The sequence below is a fragment of the Juglans regia genome, chromosome 14, assembly GCF_001411555.2.
Source record: "Juglans regia cultivar Chandler chromosome 14, Walnut 2.0, whole genome shotgun sequence".
NCBI lineage: Eukaryota > Viridiplantae > Streptophyta > Magnoliopsida > Fagales > Juglandaceae > Juglans > Juglans regia.
The window spans coordinates 10,693,002-10,711,846 of NC_049914.1; the positions used below are offsets into that span (position 1 = coordinate 10,693,002).

Below are 18,845 nucleotides of genomic sequence, written 5' to 3' on the forward strand. Positions count from 1 at the left end.
TCTGGTCCTATTACAGTTTTGTCATCTGTTTTCTACAATTTCCTCTTCACTAAAACTAGGGGTGTAACCGGTCTGGTTCGGTCCGGTTTTGGATAAAATCTAGGACCGAACCGGTATGTACCGGTTTTGTATTTTTCAAAACCGATTACGCACCGGCTACTCTTCTAAACCGGTACTTCCGGTTTTACCGGTCCGATCCGGTCCGGTTTTTCGATTTTTTTAAAATGTAAGTTTCACAATTTGTCATTAAAAATTTGTTTATAAAAAAAAAAAATTTGATTTAAAAAAAACTGTTTTATACTTTTATTAATATATTAGACTATATATTAGTATTAATATTAGACTATTGGTATAGTTATAAATTATATATTAGTATTAGTTATAAACTTTTAGTGATTTAATATTAACATTTTATGTAATAATTTATAAATTATAATAAGAAATTATTTCATATATGAATATATATATTATATATAAAATTTCACATAAAAATTTATAATTATACATTATATATAAAACTTATATATATTAATATTTAATATATATAAAAAATATTTTGTATAAAACTTATATATAAAAAAATTATTTTTTATTTTTTTTAATCAACCAGTCCGGTCCGGTTCGGTCCGGGCCAAAAAATCTCGGAATCGGCCAGTTTTTACATTTTAAAAACCGGTTCCGGACCGGACCGGTTCAAAACTGGTAAAACCGGTCCGGTTCGGTCCGGTTCAGGCCGGTTTTTTGGTTTGAGTTTACACCTCTAACTAAAACCACATCATTCTTATTGCCAAAACTCCAAGTGAAAGTAACCTTTCTTCTTCTCTTCGAAAGTAGCCATTTTTTTCTCTATTCTTCTTCTCATCGTCTCTCTCTTCTTTGGGTCTTCTCTTCATCTTCATCTCTGCGTCTTCTCTATTCAAGTTTGTTTTCTGCTTCGTTGGATTTTTGTTCATGCCGCTGCATCTGGTTTAAGGATTGTAGATGGGTTTTTGGTCTCCAAATTTCTTAACAAAATAGATGGATTTTTTTATTCTTTTTGCTTTGCATGCAGTGGTAGATATCTAAGATTTTTATCTTTTCTTCATATTCGTCTCTGCCTCTTCTCTCTTCAGGTTTTTTTTTCTTTTCGTTTTTTGTTTTTGCTACGGAGGGTTAAAATCTTAATTTATTTTTTTTCTTCTTTCTTTCTTTTCTCTTCTTCCTCCTTTGCGTCGCAGCCCACCTTGAGCTCTCTCTCCCTCTCTGCACCAAGCCGAGTCACCGAAATCTGTCGTTTCTCTTCTCAATCTCCTCCACCATGGATTAGAAGCAGAGGATTTGGACCCACACCAGGTCAGCACTCAGATCCTTCATGGATTTCACGTTCGTTGCTTTCTCGGCAACTGTTTTTTTGTATAGTGTGTTGGTGTGACTTTTTCAAAGTGAAGAGATGTTTTGGCAGCTCAATAAGAGGGTTGGAAGGTAGGGTTATCGGTTATAGGCTTATTCAAGCATCGGTACTTATCGTGGTGTTTGGTTTTGAGTTTTTTCTTGCTCAATCTTCATTCGGGTGAGCTGTGAGTATGGACCCCTTTGGTGCTGGCGGCAATGCATGGAAAGATTTTTTGTGTGCATAAGCTTATTCAAGCAGGAGCAAATGTATGTTGCTTCTTATTTTAGTTATGAGAACTTTCTTGATAAAACTTCTTACTTGAGCATCAAAATAAACCGGTATTGATCATGAGTTTTGTGTGAAATTTACTAGATACTAATGTTTGATTCTCTACATGGAAGAACCTGCTTGCATTATGCTGCTTACTATTTCTTTTATTAAGAATTCAGAGACATCTGTATATATATGGACTTCACATATAGGATATTCATAGTGACTAGGGTGAATTTGTACTTTTTGAAAACTAGCAGTTGTCCCTTTTGATTATCAAAGGCTTTAGTAAATTGCTTATTGCCAAATGGGTTATTTTGGCCGAAAACTTTGCCAAATGGTATCATCCGAAAATCATGCTTTCTATGTATTAAATAATACAGGAAATTATCTATTTGTAATGAGGAGAGTGGAGGTGTGTGAATTTATTTTCTTACAAGTAGGTCAGTTTCGATTTTTAATCCATTCACAGTGACTTCTACTTTTCTCTCTCACTCTCTCTCTGCCTTATGCTCTTTCTGGATTCTTAGAAAACGTGACAAATGGACTAATCTTGATAATTTTAGATATCGTATTTTTTTTTCCTATTCTGGATAACCCAATCATTAATTTTGGGTAACTATTGTTGATTGAGTTTAAAAGTAGACTTTCATTTTTTGGGTCGACCTTCTCATATATTGTGAAAGTATTGGTTTGTAGATGCAAAACAATGATGATTGAAGCTTAGCATCATGTGTATAACCCCCTTCGTACGTAGCAGCCTGATGTTGTGCTAAATATAATAATGAACTTTGCTTTTCTTGCTTGCTTTCTTTTGCAACATTCTCAAAGGCTCCGTTTAGATATTAAAAGGATTTTAAATTATTTGTAAATAATCGTGAGAATAGTAGTAAAATAGTAATGAATAATAATAAAATAATTTTAAAATATCTAAAAACAATTATATTTCTAAACAGACCTGGAATCGAGATGCAGTACTTTTTAAAAGTGATAAAAGCTAGTGATTCAACACTTAACTTTGAGTTGTTTGACCCAACCATCCGCCAGAGCTCCCCATACCATAATTTATATCTCATTGGAACCAATTTACGAATTCCTATTTATCTAAACTCTTGAAATCTTACTTACTAAAGTATTAATATTGTTTAGTGGCCATGAGCTTGATCGCTTGATGGAATATAGCTCAGTTCTCTAAATGAAAATTTTGGATTCAAACACCCCAACCCCTTATAAAAAAAAAAAAAAAAAAAAGAATATTATGTAGTGTTCTTCGTAGGTAATGATAAATGTTATGGCACTACAAGAATATTGTTTATTTGCGACCAATTTTTTTTTAGCAAAATGACTATTTTTAACTAAAATGAGTCTGTTTTTGTCACAAATAATCATTTTTATCGCAAAAAGGATAATGAAATACTCATTTTTCTTGTAGTGTGGTTCTTTGACTCTTTAGATCTTTATCCTATATATGTAAAAAGAAAGAGTCATGAGTTTTAACAAAGAAATTAAAGTTTGGTTTGGATAATGAATTGAGATAAGATGAGTTGAGATGAAAGTTGAAAGTAAAATAAAATATTGTTAGAATATTATTTTTTAATATTATTATTGTTTTAGATTTTGAATAAATTGAATTGTTTATTATATTTTGTGTGAGAATTTAAAAAAATTGTCACTATAAGAAATATGGTCTTTTTCCACAATTTTTTTTTTTCAAAATATACTATTGTGGCAAATAATTAACTGATGACATGAAAGTTGTTCGTGGAAAAAAAAACAAGCCTTCTACCACGAGATCATGTCGGCAAGTAAAACTTTATGGGATAAAATGTTTTGAGTCCTGCTAGGTTGCCGCCTAGCTTTGACTGCTGGGCGTGCCGCCTGGCACAAATTTACCTTTTTATTTTTTCTTCTTTTTCTTTTCATATTTTTTAATGTATTTAAATATTTTTAAAAAATATAAAATACACCAATACACTAAAAGTCAATTCCTTAATCATTAAGTAAAAACATAACAAATAAAATAAAATATATGAGCGGTCAAAATGATGAGACAAATTCAGGCAGCATGCTAGCATTTTTCAAACGTTTTTGGGACGACTTTTTCTCTCCACCAATAAACTTACCAGAAATTTTTCATAGGTTATTAATTTTTGTGGCGAGATTATTAGCTTTTGCGGCGATCTCGTCTAATAAAATAAAACCCTTGTTTTCCCCTTATTCATTTCTCCCCTCTCCCCAAATCCCCCCCCCCCCTCCCGGTGAGTAGGCAATTAAGATAGAGAGGGGTGAAGGTAGGTAGGAGTAATTAAATGAAAAGAAAAATTATGTGTAGTTATGGGGTTGAATCACCACTTTTTGTACTTGGAATATTATAACAAAATTATATATATATATTTATATAAATATGTCTATAGCTATGGGGTTGGTTTTAGTTTAGCATTGGTGTAAGGTATACCATTAATGTCCATTAATGAGAAATATTGGCCGTGTGCAACTAATGAGAGATTTTGTTTCTTGAAGGAAATTAAGTTGGTGATCTTGTGAATTATGACATGATATGGTTTTGGTGATTCCTCAAGGATTTCTTGTTATATGCCCAAAGCATAATAGCATAAGACCAATGTAACATCTTTAAGTAAGCTTGTCATCTTTTTCTCTCTCCACAAGATTTGTAAGATCTCAATGCTAACAACAAAATAAAAACAAAGAATGCTACGACACGAAAGGTCATGCCATCGTAGACTTAGCACTTGATCAGATACCAAAAATTTATATATCACTAAACTACAAAAATTTCTATTGGCTCTTGAGAAATAACCAAAAACTCTCTATATATCACTGTAGAAATTTATGAACAAAAGTGGTTCTATTCTAGGTTAATCATTTAATGAAGATTGATTGAGATAACTAAAAAACAAATTAAACTAATTTCTATGTCCATGAGAAATCTTTTTCTTGGGTTAATTATACTTTGCTCACTCGAACTTTCACTCAATTCACAATGTGCTTTCGAAACTAATGATCCAAGCTACATGAGACATCCAGTAGATTCAAGTGTGTTGAAAGACTTTGATAACAGGCATGGTTGGTTCTCCCAAGATCCTCGAAATGGACGACTCGGTCTAGCGAGTGTGGGTTTAACCCATTCAATAACATAAACAAACTGTATAGCATATGGCTCGTAATACTAGTGCCTTACAACTTGACCCCTGGTTGTGTATGAAAAATCAATATTTCATGATGTTGTTGCTAATTCATGGCCCCAAGGCACCCGAAAATGATATTGACATCTTCCTGCGTCCTCTAGTCAATGAGTTGAGGGAGTTATGGGAAGAGGGTATTCATACACATGATGCATACAAGGGGGAAATGTTTAGATTACATGCAATGTTACTTTAGACTATCAATGACTTTCTCACATACGCAAATCTTTTTGGGTGGAGTACAAAAGGCAAGATGGCATGCCCTGCATGTACAGATGAAAAAGATTCTATGTGGTTGGTCTATGGGAACAAACATTGCTATTTGGGTCATTGTCGATGGTTGGTTTCAAAACACAGTTGGAGATAGAAAAAAAAGTGCTTTTAATGGGTATGTTGAGCTTCATCCTCAACTTGAAAGGGTCACGAGAGAGGCTTTGGTAGAGCAATTACTTTGGGTTGAAAATGTAGAGTTTTGTAAATCTTCAGAGAAGAGGAAACAGCTGCCCAATCAATGTAATTGGAAAAAAAAAAAAAAAAACATATGTGACAACGTCTTGGGAACGTTGATGAGCATTGAAGGAATAAGGACTCTGCCAATACTCGTAGAGATTTTGCAAATCTTGGACTACGAAAAGAATTGCATTTACAATACGATGATGATCTTGTTTCTATGAGTCTTGCATACTACATGTTAAATGAGCGAATGAGCTTTTGTGTGTGGTTGTCAGAAGTTAAATTCCCTGATAGTTTTCTGCAAATATTGCTCGATGTGTCAACATGAGTGAAGGGAGAGTCCAAGGAATGAAGAGCCATGATTGTCATATCTTCATGCAAACACTACTACCAGTTGTGATTGGTTGGTACTTACGACCCGATATGTGCCAAGCTTTAATAGAGTTAAGCTCATTTTTTAAAGAATTATGTTCACGAACATTGCAGTTATCAGTGTTGCATCGTCTTCAAGCTAATATCCCAATCATTCTCTGTGCATATTAGATATTTGTCAAAAAATGTATAAAGGCAAAATATTGTAGTGTCATAAGGGTCTATTGATATAAAATTAGGGTATGGAATTTGAATAGTGAATGTAACGAATTTGAAGTTGAGTAATTGTATGTATTTTGTGAAAAACCATTCTAAAATGGGTTATTCATGGACAAATATGGTTTTGTTCAATGGTGCACTCCAGATTTATAACCACCCTCCACTATCTCTTAGAAATTTGTGCAGGTTGTTAAGTATACTTATGTGTATGTTGTGGGCTCTTTGCATGAGGATGCTAGTAAGTATAAACTATACGAATGTAATTCAATATATTTGGGCAGACTTATTATGAGAATCTTTATTATTGAATGAAGTGTGTGTGTGTGTGTGTCCTAGTATCTTTGAAAGTGGTCAAAGAAGCTAATTTATGTATGACTTTTGTTTTCCCAAATATCTCTCAGCCCCTAATATGTGTGGATGAAGAGACTATGTGGTTTTAGATTTTGGAGAGATGAATTGGAGCTTGTCTCAGCAACATGAAATTCTTTAAAACTATATGTCTAGTGCTGTGAATTTGTATACAAGTAGTTACAAGCAATATATGTTGTAGTGGGTTATAGTGTATTTTTCATAACATATATTAATATATGTTATGAAAAATACTTGAGTATGCATGTAGGCCTTCTTATTGTACTTTCCACTTCTGAACATGATGTATTTCCTTGAATATGGTTGACATGGAAGATATTGGAATCAAGTTATTTATGAAAAATTCCCAATAATTATTAGACATATTTCCTATGGTCCATTCTAGAATGGATGTTGTTATATGTATGATTTGCATGATTTGAAGTTATTTAGTACTGTACAGTGGCTTCATTGGTTTATTTGAATAAAAAATGAGATGGCTCAAATCGTGATGGTAATAGTTCGTGGGAAAAGCTTCAAATCAAAATTTTTTCTTATAACAAAATTATGTTAAAAAAGACTTCTACCCAAAAGATGGACTTTTGGTAATATGTTTTTCTGTAGGAAGCAACAACAATTTTCCTTATAGGCAGTATTTATGGGAAGAGAAATGATACTTGCAGTCGTGAGCGTGCAGTCGTCGTGCAGTCGCTTTGAAAAAAGTGAATAAATAAGGGACCCACCTGAAAAGAAATTAATTTTTTAATAGTGGACCCCACTCTTTTTCAAAGCGACTGCACGGCATTTGCGCATTCCACGACTGTATGTAGCATTACTCGAGAAGAGAATGATCAATACCAAGGAGTACCAGTCGGGGCAAAAAGTGCAGCCCAATAGTATTATTGACCGTAATTTCCATCAACAATCTTCGTGGATTTCCCAAAAGCAAATAGTGCAAGATTCACTAAGATTGTAGGACTATTTGCTACGAGTATTTAAGAGCTTTACCCTTAGATGTTCTCGTGGGGAAAACAAATTTTTTCCCATGAGTTCAAGCTATCGTGGAAAAAAAAGTTTTTCTTACTAATTTTATTTCACGAAGTTCTTACAATACGAGTTGGTAGAAAAAAGCTATTTCTCATGGGGACCATGTCTTTTGCCACCAAACTCCTTCATGGATAAAAACAGTATTTCTTGTAGAGTGATAATAATAAAATGATATAAGTTAATGTATCCAAACCTCCTCTTTTAAGTGATTAGGAATTACACAAACACTTGAATTTGGCAACATTTCTAGCTAAGATTAACACGAGATTTCCGAGCTTAGCTTGTTGCTTAAGGTTTGCTACAAGTGATATTTCATCTGTCGAAATTTGGATATCAAAATATTTAAACTCATATCATTTTATTTTATCTCATTATTATAAATTTTTTAAATTTTTAAATAAAATAAAATAAATAATTATTATTTTTTAATTTCAAAAAAAAAATAATCTAATAATATTTAATCAACTTTTATTTTAATTCATTTGGTCTGATTTCCCTATGCATCTCGTCTAACAACTAATTCATCTCGTCATCTCCTATCCAAACCTTCCCAATTGAGGTAGTTACGTTTTTTTGTGTGCAGTTTCAGGTACGTAATTAAGCAGCAGCAGCAATTTCCGTTCTAAAATTCTTTCTACAGAACCAACCGAGAGAGAGAGAGAGAGGGAGAGAGAGCCGTGAAGTATAAAGAAGATGAATTGTGTGAGAGTTGGAAGATGGGTCAAACGATATTCCAACTCCAGATCCAGATCCCATTTCCCAGCATTCCCGGAACGCCGCCGTCCCATGTCCTCCCCCTCCTCGTCTCCCATCGAGGAAATCTTAAAACCCACCTCCTTCAATTTCAAAATTTACGTGGCCCAAAAAGCCAATACCATCAACCGAGCCCTCGACGCCGCCGTTCCGCTCAAAGATCCCATGGAGATCCACAATGCCATGCGCTACTCCCTTCTCGCTGGTGGCAAGCGAATCTGCCCTCTCGTTTGTATAGCGGCCTGCGAGCTCGTTGGTGGCACCGAACCCATGGCCATGCCCGCCGCTTGCTCCGTCGAGATGATCCACACCATGTCTCTGATCCACGACGATCTTCCTTGCATGGACAACGATGACCTCCGCCGAGGGCAGCCCACGAGTCACAAGGTTTTCGGCGAAGCCGTGGCAGTTCTCGCCGGCGATGCACTCCTGGCATTAGCTTTCGAGCACATAGCCTCCTCCACGGTGGGCGTGCCCTCTGCGAGGATTGTCGGTGGAATTGGACAGCTTGCGAGGTTCATCGGCGCTGACGGGGTAGTAGGCGGTCAAGTAGCTGATTTAACTTCAAAGGGGCAGTCTGAAGTGCGTTTCGAGCACCTCGAATTCATTCATCTGCGCAAGACCGCAGCCATGTTGGAAGGCACTGCGGTTCTTGGAGCTGTGCTGGGTGGTGGTTCCGACGAGGAGGTTGAGAAACTGAGGACTTTCGCCAGGTACACTGGATTACTTTTTCAGGTAGTGGATGACATTCTCGACGTGACAAAATCGTCGGAGGAATTGGGGAAAACGGCGGGGAAGGACTTGGTGGACGATAAGGTTACGTATCCCAAGCTAATGGGTATCGACAAATCGAGGGAGTTTGCGGAGAAATTGAAGGAGGATGCGCAGGAGCAGCTCTCCGGCTTTGATCCCGATAAGGCAGCGCCGTTGGTTGCCCTGGCCGATTTTATTGCTCATCGGTCAAACTAGTCTCATGTGTAACTCTGTAACTTGTAACTGGTCGTTTCAGGGGAGGCTCCGTCGTTTTGGAGGAGGCTTTTTGTTGAGATTTCCGATCGAGTAATTACGTACAGTCTTATAAGTGCTACATATTTTATTTTTTAAAAAAATTAAATTTATTATTATAAAATTATTATTTTTATATAAATCTTATATTTAATTATTTTTTTAAAAAGTGTGTGACATTTGTGCTGTATATATCATTTATCTAACAACGAAAAATATGAAAATTACAAACTGGTGCTATGCTTTCATTTATGTTTTATTTTCCAAGAAATTCAAGTCATTCGGCACAAGGAGTAACATGATCCCACCTTCTAATCGTTTAGGGTCAATTTAAAATATAGACATAATTTCAAGACTAGTTTAAAAACTTTCTAAACTATACATACTAGTTTGCAAAAACTTTTAACAAAAACCTGAACAATAATTTTTCCTCTTTCTTTGACTTTTAATTTTCGTAAATAGGTTCAAAGCAGTTTTGTTGTAAGTTGAGAATTTACAAGAATTGTGGCCTAGAAAAAAAATATGTTGAACTTATCTTTTTTATTAAGTAGAAAATAGAGAATTGAATATGATAAATGGGCCAAGCCGATTAATAATGTAAAAATAACATAAACTAGCCGTTCGGCCTGGTAACATTTGGGCTTTGAAAGAGGAAGAATGGGCCTTACTGCACGGAAAAATACGGGTTAGGTTTCCACATTTGGCGGGAAACCACGAGAACACAGAGAGAGAGAGAGAGAGAGAGGGAGAGGAGGGAGAATGGCGAATAAGCTAATCAGCGAGATTGGTTTGCCCAAGTCGATCGCCAACATCTTCGCAGCTCGTAACATCGTCACTGCCAAGGTACCTAAATAAGTGTAAATTGTAATGATTTTGATTGCGTTTCGTATTTAGCTCCAATTGCAACTACTGTCTTGTTTGGATTTTGGGAACCAAATTTTCCCCAAACTCACGTATTTTTCGTTCTCAATTAGATTAAAATCTTGTCAAGCACATAGTTCGAATCCATGTGCTCCATTTACTTATCATGTATATTAATACATTGATTTTTACCAATCCAGAACTCCTTTTTTAAGAATATCTTGTAAAAACGTAAAATTCATTATTTTCAACATATTTTAGCAATTAAATTTCGGTCTATTGATATTTGACAAGCATGATAGGCATATAAAGACTTGAATCGGATGGTGGGTTTCAGCAAAATATTGATCCTGGTGTCATAATATTATGAGCCGTGCTGGCCATAAGCTCTGCACCTTACACACCCACTTAAAAACATGTCATTTTACTTAAAAATATGTCGTTCCAGATTCCGTCCCCTTCTTTCCTTTCCAAGTCCCCTGCTTCCTGGTCCTTAACGCCGGCAAAAAAAAATCCTATCACAATGATTTCTTAGGGCATTTCTTCAACCTTCCACTTCTCTTCACTGCACTAAGAACTTGGACTTGGGCATATTCCAATCGGCAACATAGGAAGGAGTTATAAGGTAACTGTAGCCCCTCTCTCTCTCTCATTTTTGTAATGTCACTGTACACCATATATATACTTGAGTACACCTATAACTTGATGTATACATGATGAAATCAAAATTAAAAGATCGAGAAAAGTTTTAAACAGTTGAAATTTTGGTCCAGTTTTCTTCTGCAGCATGACAAATTGCTAGGGATGATCATGCAAGTACGTCGGCGGAAGTTTTATTCTCTCCATGCATTTGAAGGATGGCTTTAAATCTGATTTACACCAACATATGAAGTTGATATATTAATATTTTTCTGGAATTACCGAATGGTTATGACATGTTGCCTATTGGAGTCATCATGGCCATTCTTAATCTGAAAATTGCAGCAAAAATTGTTGTACTCAATTGCGATCTTGTGATTGACCGGCGTTAAGGACCAGGAAGTAGGGGACTTGGAGGGGGGGGGGTGAAGAAGAAAGGGACGGAATCTGGAACATGTTTTTAAGTAAAATGAGGGTAAAAAGGTAAAATGACATGTTTTTAAGTGGGTGTGCAGGGTGTGGGGCTTATGTCTAGAATTTTTCTAATATTATAGAAGAGTTATAATATGTGTAAATTGAACCTAATTGATATATGTTTGTGTATTTATCTTCAAGCTAGATGCAGCAAGTTAGGTCATGTGTCCTAAAAAATGTTATCGTTGATTATAATTCTAAATTTTTGCCAACTTCATCAGAAGAATAACTCAATTAAAAAAATATGGTTTTTGGACCCACTTTTATGGCCATTTGGAAAATTGAAATTTGATTTGTTTGCTTCAGGATGCCTTGTCTTTGACTGAATTTCAGTTGATGGAGTTGTTAGATGTGGGGTGGGCAGAAGTAACGTCTGCAGTAGCACACATCAGTGCAATTGTGTGTCCACCATATCAAAGTGTAAGCTTGCAGCTTAGTTTTATCAATTAATGTAGTTAGTTGGCTCAACTATGCACTGGATTATATATTTTCCTTCTTTGATTTTGAGTTCCCCAAAGTTGTTAGTTCTAGTTCTTTTCAGGCATTATCACTAATGGAGCAGCGGGTTAAAAATGAGCACTTGGCTGGCCATCTTCCTACAGGCCTGAAAGGATTAGATGAAGCCTTATGTGGTGGGATACCATTTGGTGTTTTGACAGAGTTGGTTGGTCCAGCTGGAATTGGCAAAACACAAGTACAACTCTTTCATAAGTACCTTATTCATCATTAATATGTGTTTACTTGAGGGTTTTGTCCTGATGGGTGTATCTTCTTCCCCTCAAATTGATAATTTTATCTGACCATTTTCACTCAATGTCACCATCAAATGAATAATGAATTCATACATTCTGTACATTTGGAAGGAGTTTTAGTTTTGCATCATGGATAGTTGCAAAGAAAACCTTTATTAAATGGCTGTTAGGTGAAAGCCACACATCATGAGCTTTCCAGGGACTCCAGTGCACGTAGGGTCTGGGTGTCTGATTCTTGAGTTTTTGTGTTTCAGTTTAAGCTAGAAGGGATCAACCACTGGCATCTGCAGTTCACCGAAAATAAAGATAGCATTAAATCCCAACTACAGAGGCAATATGCAGCTCCTTTTTTTCAATTAACTGTTGTACGGGATGCTTGGGAAATTGAAGGCCACAATGTACTTTATCAAAACATAATCCAAATTATTTTCGTTCTTCCTTACAGCAGCTTCAAATTGGACAACTTCTTTTTACTTAACAGGAGCTAATTATGTTCACTGCACTTGGAAGGTGTGTTTGGCAAAGATGAAAATTTTAAAATGATCATTGCTTTGTAGACGTGTTGAAAGGATGTTTTATGCTACTTAGATAGACATTTCATTGCGCATCCCGGTGTATAAAGGAAATTGGACTCTTTGACGAGTCAATGCTGCATCTATGTATTGGCAATGAGCTGAGGCAATTTATTATTTGGTGAAAATAATGATAGAAAATTGTAGCCTTTATTAGCTTTCAGTTTCCCTTTTTTTAGACCTATCTACTGTGAAAATCAACCTGTCTATAATCTTTGAAATATTATAGACACAACACACACTTTTGTTGGTTATGTTGTGGGGAAACACATCTTTAGAAAAAGCCATGTCTTCTTTTATTCATTTTGATGAGTGAGTTTTTTTATCAAGGGATACAACTTGAACTTGCAGTCAAGTATGACAAGGTATTCTCTATAATATTTCGAAGCTATCTAGTTTGGTTGGTCGAGCTTTTAGCTGTAGTTTGCTTTGCTTGATTAAATTGCAGTTTTGCTTAAAGCTCTCTTTATTGGCGTCGCTACCTTCAAGTTATGGAGGCTTGGACGGCCATGTAATATATATTGATGTAGAATCCAAATTTAGTTCAAGAAGGTACTGAAGTGCAACTATCGCTTATGTGGGGTGTGTGTTCCTTACATCTAATTTTTCAATAAGTAGAGCAATATTTTCAATTCAGGAAATTTTCTTTTCTCAGGTTGATAGAAATTGGAGCGAAAAGTTTCCCAGAAATATTTCTCATGAAAGGAATGGCCAAGAAAGTATGGGTTATCATTTGAGTCTTTCCCTTTTCATTCTTTCGCTTCACAGCATGACTGAGGTTAACCAGAGATTGTTATTCCATCCATCTATGTTCAGATGAGTGGCAGGATCCTTGTTTGGCGTCCAGCATCCCTTTCTGAGTTCACTGAGAGGTAAGAATTTATGTTTTAAGGCCCTAGAATGGATAGAATAAGACTGGAACTTCGGTGTTGCCAATAAATGAGACTTCAGCTGGATAGTAAGTCATGCACTATTAAAACCAGGACCTTTCCAATTTAACAATTTTTTTTTTTTTGGGGAAGAGAGGGAAAGAAAAATGTCTACAGCTGGTGTTTTGTAAAGAAATTTGGTTTAAGAGAGTGGAATAACTACATGTTTAGACTATAGACTAGTGGTGAAAGGAAGGGCTTAAGATGAGCTTCAGATTCAGACATCTTGTTTGATTCCACACTTAGGGGTTGTTTGGAAGAGGTTTCATCTCATTCCCAAACATCACTCAAACACAAACACTTTTCACTTTCAAATATTCAACTTTTTCATCTAATCATGATTACCTAATCATTACAACTTTCCCAAACTTTCAAACAAAACACAAAAAATAATTCAACTTTTTCAAATCTCAAAACAAATATAATATTAAAAAAATTATATTCGAACAATATTTTAACTTGATAATTTTATTCAACTCTATTAGACTATGTGATAAATCAGCTACACAACATACCAACAGCATAGCAACAGCAAATCATTAGTGTGCACTGCAGTGACTCCTTTCTGTTATTCGCTGTTGTTATTGTAACAATAAATATTCTTTGATTCCTTATGGAAAGTCTATATATAGACACAGTGTTGATAAATGAAATCACGCAGAAATTCAACAAATTCTAATTCTCTTACATGGTATCAAGAGCCCTCTGACGAAGCTCCTTTTTCGATCCATGGCGTCATCCTCTTCCTCCCTTTCCTCGGTATCTTCCATTATTTCTACTTCTTCTCACATTGTTACCACCAAACTCGCCACAGAAAACTCTCCTCTAGAAAGTTCAAACCACAGCTTATCTAAGAGGTCAAGACCTCTTCTCTTATGTTGATGGCTCGCTTCCCGCCCCACCTGAATTTCTCACTAAGACCACAAATCAAATACCCAAACCCAATCCTGCATTCTTAGTCTGGAGACGTACTGACCAAATGGTCCTAAGTGTACTGTTCTCTTCTCTATCAGAATCCATTCTAGGTCATGTGCTCTCATCTTCCACATCTAGAGCATTATGGTCCTCCCTCTCCTCCATCTTTTCTTCTCACTCACAAGCAAAAGAGTTTCAGGTTAGGTTCCAACTTACCAACCTCTCTCGTGGTGAACTAAGCATCTCTGAATATTTTAGTAAAGTTCGTCTTCTAGCCGACTCTCTTGCTGCAACAGGCAATGCTCTATCTGATAAAGAGCTTGTTTCCTATCTCTTAAATGGCCTCAGACCCTCATACGAATTCCTTCGTAACTTCCATTACAACCAGATCTGACCCTTTGACCGTCCATGAATTGTATCAACTGCTGCTCATTCAAGAGACCAGACTTTCACATCTTACCAACAGCACAACACCTTCTCTTGACTTCTCTACAAATTTCAGCTCTGCTAGTGGGACACGAGGTCGTCCTTTTCAACGAGCTAGGAGACAGGGCTGTGGTCGTGGGAGGCCTTTCAACAACAATCGTGGTGGTTGCACTAGTTTCAACAACTCATCCCAACAGCACACAACAACACGGACAACATGCCAAGTTTGCAACAAAGTAGGGCATGTCGCCCTTCAATGTAGAAACAGGTTTAATCATTCTTACCAATATGATTCTCCTAGTAATTTTTCTGCAAATTTCACTAGCTCTTCCTCAGAGAATGTGTGGTACCCTGATTCTGTTGCTACGCATCATATCACAAATGAACTGTCAAACTTGAATCTCTCATCAGAACAATACAGTGGAGATGACACTATAAGGGTTGGCGATGGCACTGGACTCCCCATACAAAATTTTGGTGACTCTTCTCTTCCCTCCACTTCATCTTCATTTCTTCTTAAAAATCTTCTTCGTGTCCCATCTATTACCAAAAATTTGATCTTTGTCCTTCGTTTTTGCATAGACAATCACTGTTTCTTTGAGTTCCACTCATCACATTTCTCTGTTAAGGATTTGCAGACGAAGCAAACGCTCCTCACCGGGCCAACCCGTGATGGGTTATATGTGTTTCCCACCGTCCCTTCATCTTCTCCTTCCATCCACGTCAGTCAAAAGATCCCCCTTCCACAATGGCATCGCAGATTGGGTCATCCTTCCCTTGCTCTTGTTCGTCGTGTTCTACACAACAGTTGCTTGACATTTTGTCCTCAGATACTTCTTTCAAATGCCCAGTTTGTCCACTTGCGAAATCACATCAGCTTCCATTTCCTTCAAGTTGGGCCGAGTATCACAGTCCCTTAGAGTTAATTTGTTCGGACCTTTGGGGCCCATCTTCACATGTATCTCGTTTGGGTTATAAAGACTATGTTTCTTTTGTGGACCACTATACTAGATTCACTTGGCTTTTCCCAATGAAACAAAAATCTGATGTTCTTCAAATATTTTCCAAGTTTTTACCATATGTTGAAACAATGTTTAACACAAAATTACTAACCTTATAAACTGATGGAGGTGGTGAATTTAAACCCATCACCTCCATGTGTCACAAACTTGGAATTCAACATCATCTCTCATGTCCTCACACTCATCAACAAAACGGGCTTGTTGAGAGAAAGCATCGTCACATTGTTGAAACCGGCCTTACGCTCTTGGCCCAAGCATCTCTCTGCTTTTCATATTGGGTTGATGCCTTTGAAACGGCTGTTTATTTAATAAATCGTCTCCCCTCTCCAACATTAAATCACAAATCTCCACATTCTTTGATTTATAATCATGAACCTGATTATAATTTTTTGAAAGTTTTTGGTTGCATTTGTTGGCCCAATCTTCGACCATATCTCTCACACAAATTCAATTTTCGGTCCACTCCTTACTTATTTCTTGGCTACAGTTCTTCACACAAGGGATACAAATGTTTAGATCTCTCAAACAATAGACTATACATATCACGTGATGTTACTTTTGATGAAAATAAATTTCCTCTTGCAAAATCTTGGCTCCATACAATCTCTCAATCACGGCCCACAATCTCTAATCAGCTCACCCCTTATACTTAGGTCTCCTTACCCATACTATCCCCTTCTATACTTGGCTCAGCTCCACACTTATCTTCCGTTGGCCCAACTTCCTCAAATTCACCCTCGTCTCTTGGTCCAGGCCTCATCCTCGTATCACAAACCTCTTCCCCTGCATCATCGTCTACCTCCCAACCTCATCAAACACCAAACACCTCATCTCCCTTAATCACCACCAATCCTCCCATTCTTGTCCCTCCTCAGTCACCTATAATAACTCGTGCCCAGACCAACTCCTCCCGTCCTAGAGTGCTATCCGATGGTACAGTGCCTTACCCAGCTCGTCAGTGCCTCACCTCCACTGTTTCTGTTCCCGATGAGCCTTCAAGCTACGCAGTGGTTTCAAAATTCCCAAATTGGCGTTCGGCTATGGCTCAGGAATTTATTGCTTTGACTCAAAACCTCACTTGGATGCTTGTACCACCTGCTCCATCTTCAAATATTCTTGGGTGTCGCTGGGTATATCAAACAAAAACTAATGCAGATGGTTCTTTTCAGAGATGGAAGGCCCGATTGGTGGCTAAAGGCTTTCACCAACAGCCTGGACTTGATTACCATGAGACATTCAGTCCCATGGTTAAACCGTCGACAATCCGTCTCATTCTATCCATTGTTGTGTCTAGGCGCTGGGCATTGCGTCAGCTCGATATTGAGAATGCATTTTTACATGGAAATCTCACTGATAATGTCTTCATGCAGTAGCCTCAGGGTTTTATAGACCCAGCTCATCCTACCGTTGTGTGCAAACTCAACAAGGCAATTTATGGATTGAAGCAAGTTCCAAGAGCCTGGTTTGACCAGCTCAGTTCATGGCTCCTTGAGTATGGTTTTCTCCCCTCCAAAACTAATCCTTCACTCTTTATTTTCAGTAATGGTGCTGTGAAATTTTTTTTTGTTTGTCTATGTCAATGACATAGTGATAACTGCATCTAATTCTTTTGTTATTGATACTTTGATTGTTGCCATGCGTACTGCTTTCCCTATTCGGGATCTGGGCAATTTGTCTTTCTTTTTGGGCCTTGAAATTGATCATACATCAAATGGCTTACTGATGTCCCAAAGAAAATACATCAAAACCTTACTTACCCGCAACAACATGCTTCAATCAAAATCCATATCCTCCTCACCTATGGCAGCATCCCTTAAGCTTTCTAAGTTTGATTCCCCTGATTTTGATGATCCTGCTCTCTACAAAAGCCTAGTTGGAGGTCTTCAATACCTCAATCTCACCCACCCAGATATTATATTTGCAGTAAATAAACTTTGTCAGTTTATGCACTCACCCAAAATTACTTATTGGAGTGCACTGAAAAGAGTTCTCCGTTATCTCAAGGGTACAATAAATCATGGCTTATTTTTTGCTTCTCAATCACAATTTGTTCTTCAAGCTTATTCTGACGTGGATTGGGGTGGTTGTCCTGATGATCGAGATCAACTGGAAGCTTTTGCATCTATCTTGGTAACCATCTCATATCATGGAACTCTAAGAAGCAGAAAACAGTAGCTAGATCATCTCCAGAAGTTGAATACAAGTCTTTGGCCTCTTCGGCAGCTGAATTAATATGGCTTCAAACTCTTCTCAAGGAACTTGATTTGTTTCTACCTCAAGCACCAACACTTTGGTGTGACAATCTCGGTGCAACATATCTTTGTGCAAATCCTGTCTTTCATTCAAAAACCAAGCACATGGATATAGACTACCATTTTGTACGGGATCGTGTCGCTGCCAACACTCTCAGAATTTCCTTTTGTAGTTCCAAAGACCAACTGGCGGATGTTCTTACCAAACCATTAGTTGCAGAAAAGTTCAATCAGTTTAAAGCAAGTCTCAAAGTGGTTGACACCCCTTTGGACTCGAGGGGGCGTATTAGACTATGTGATAAATAAGCTACACAGCATACCAACAGCACATCAACAACAAATCATTAGTGTGCACTACAGAGACTACTTTCTATTATTCTCTGTTGTTATTGTAACAATAAATATTCTTTGATTCCTTTTGTAAAGTCTATATATAGACACAGTGTTGATAAATGAAATCATGCAGAAATTCAACAAATTCTAATTCTCTTACAAACTCTCTCTCTCTCTCTCTCTCTCTCTCTCCATTTTCCAAAAACCCAATAAAATATCATAACTCAAACCATTTCATTACTATTCACAAACCATTTCACTACTATTCACAGATTTCTCATCTCGTCTCATTCCCCAAGCATCCCCTTTGAGTTCACTTAGATTATGTGATACACAATTTTGGCAAATGGGGTTGTGTATATGGGGTTTACTTCCTAGGGGTGGGTTCGAAGGGCTTGCCTTGTACAGTTCCCACGTCATCAAAAAGAGAGTAGAATAATTAAGCAGCATTTCTGCAACTAACTTGATCTAGTTAAGCTCTTGCTTGACAATAACCCCATATACAATTCCCAAAAAATCCCTTGAGACTATACAATCTACAGAACACATGCATATGCTGAAATTGTAACTCTGTTATTTTTTGAGAACATCGCTGCATCTGAACAGTTCAGTTTTGGCTAATATTCTT

General features: G+C 36.9%; 2 protein-coding genes across 8 annotated transcripts in view; both read left to right on the plus strand.

The window, feature by feature from the left end:
• Nucleotides 1-7,848: 7,848 nt before the first annotated feature.
• On the plus strand, nucleotides 7,849-9,117 carry LOC108989613 (geranylgeranyl pyrophosphate synthase, chloroplastic-like). The gene has a single exon (XM_018963286.1). It carries the CDS (start codon nucleotides 7,978-7,980, stop codon nucleotides 9,004-9,006), a length of 1,029 nt encoding a protein of 342 aa, XP_018818831.1. The 5' UTR covers nucleotides 7,849-7,977; the 3' UTR covers nucleotides 9,007-9,117.
• Nucleotides 9,118-9,710: 593 nt separating this feature from the next.
• Nucleotides 9,711-18,845, plus strand: part of LOC108989604 (DNA repair protein RAD51 homolog 2) — a 16,369-nt gene continuing 7,234 nt past the window's right edge. For 2 of the 7 annotated variants that reach the window (XM_035684990.1, XM_035684992.1), the window contains exons 1-6: nucleotides 9,711-9,885; nucleotides 11,323-11,436; nucleotides 11,558-11,710; nucleotides 12,789-12,892; nucleotides 12,996-13,059; nucleotides 13,157-13,212. In XM_035684990.1, coding sequence (XP_035540883.1) covers nucleotides 9,802-9,885; nucleotides 11,323-11,436; nucleotides 11,558-11,710; nucleotides 12,789-12,892; nucleotides 12,996-13,059; nucleotides 13,157-13,212 — 575 coding nt within the window. In that variant the 5' untranslated portion in view covers nucleotides 9,711-9,801. Of the gene's footprint in view, nucleotides 9,886-10,676; nucleotides 10,720-11,322; nucleotides 11,437-11,547; nucleotides 11,711-12,022; nucleotides 12,706-12,788; nucleotides 12,893-12,995; nucleotides 13,060-13,156; nucleotides 13,213-18,845 lie in introns of those variants that run through there. The other 5 variants (XM_035684991.1, XM_035684995.1, XM_018963276.2 and 2 more) reach the window with 5 other exon arrangements.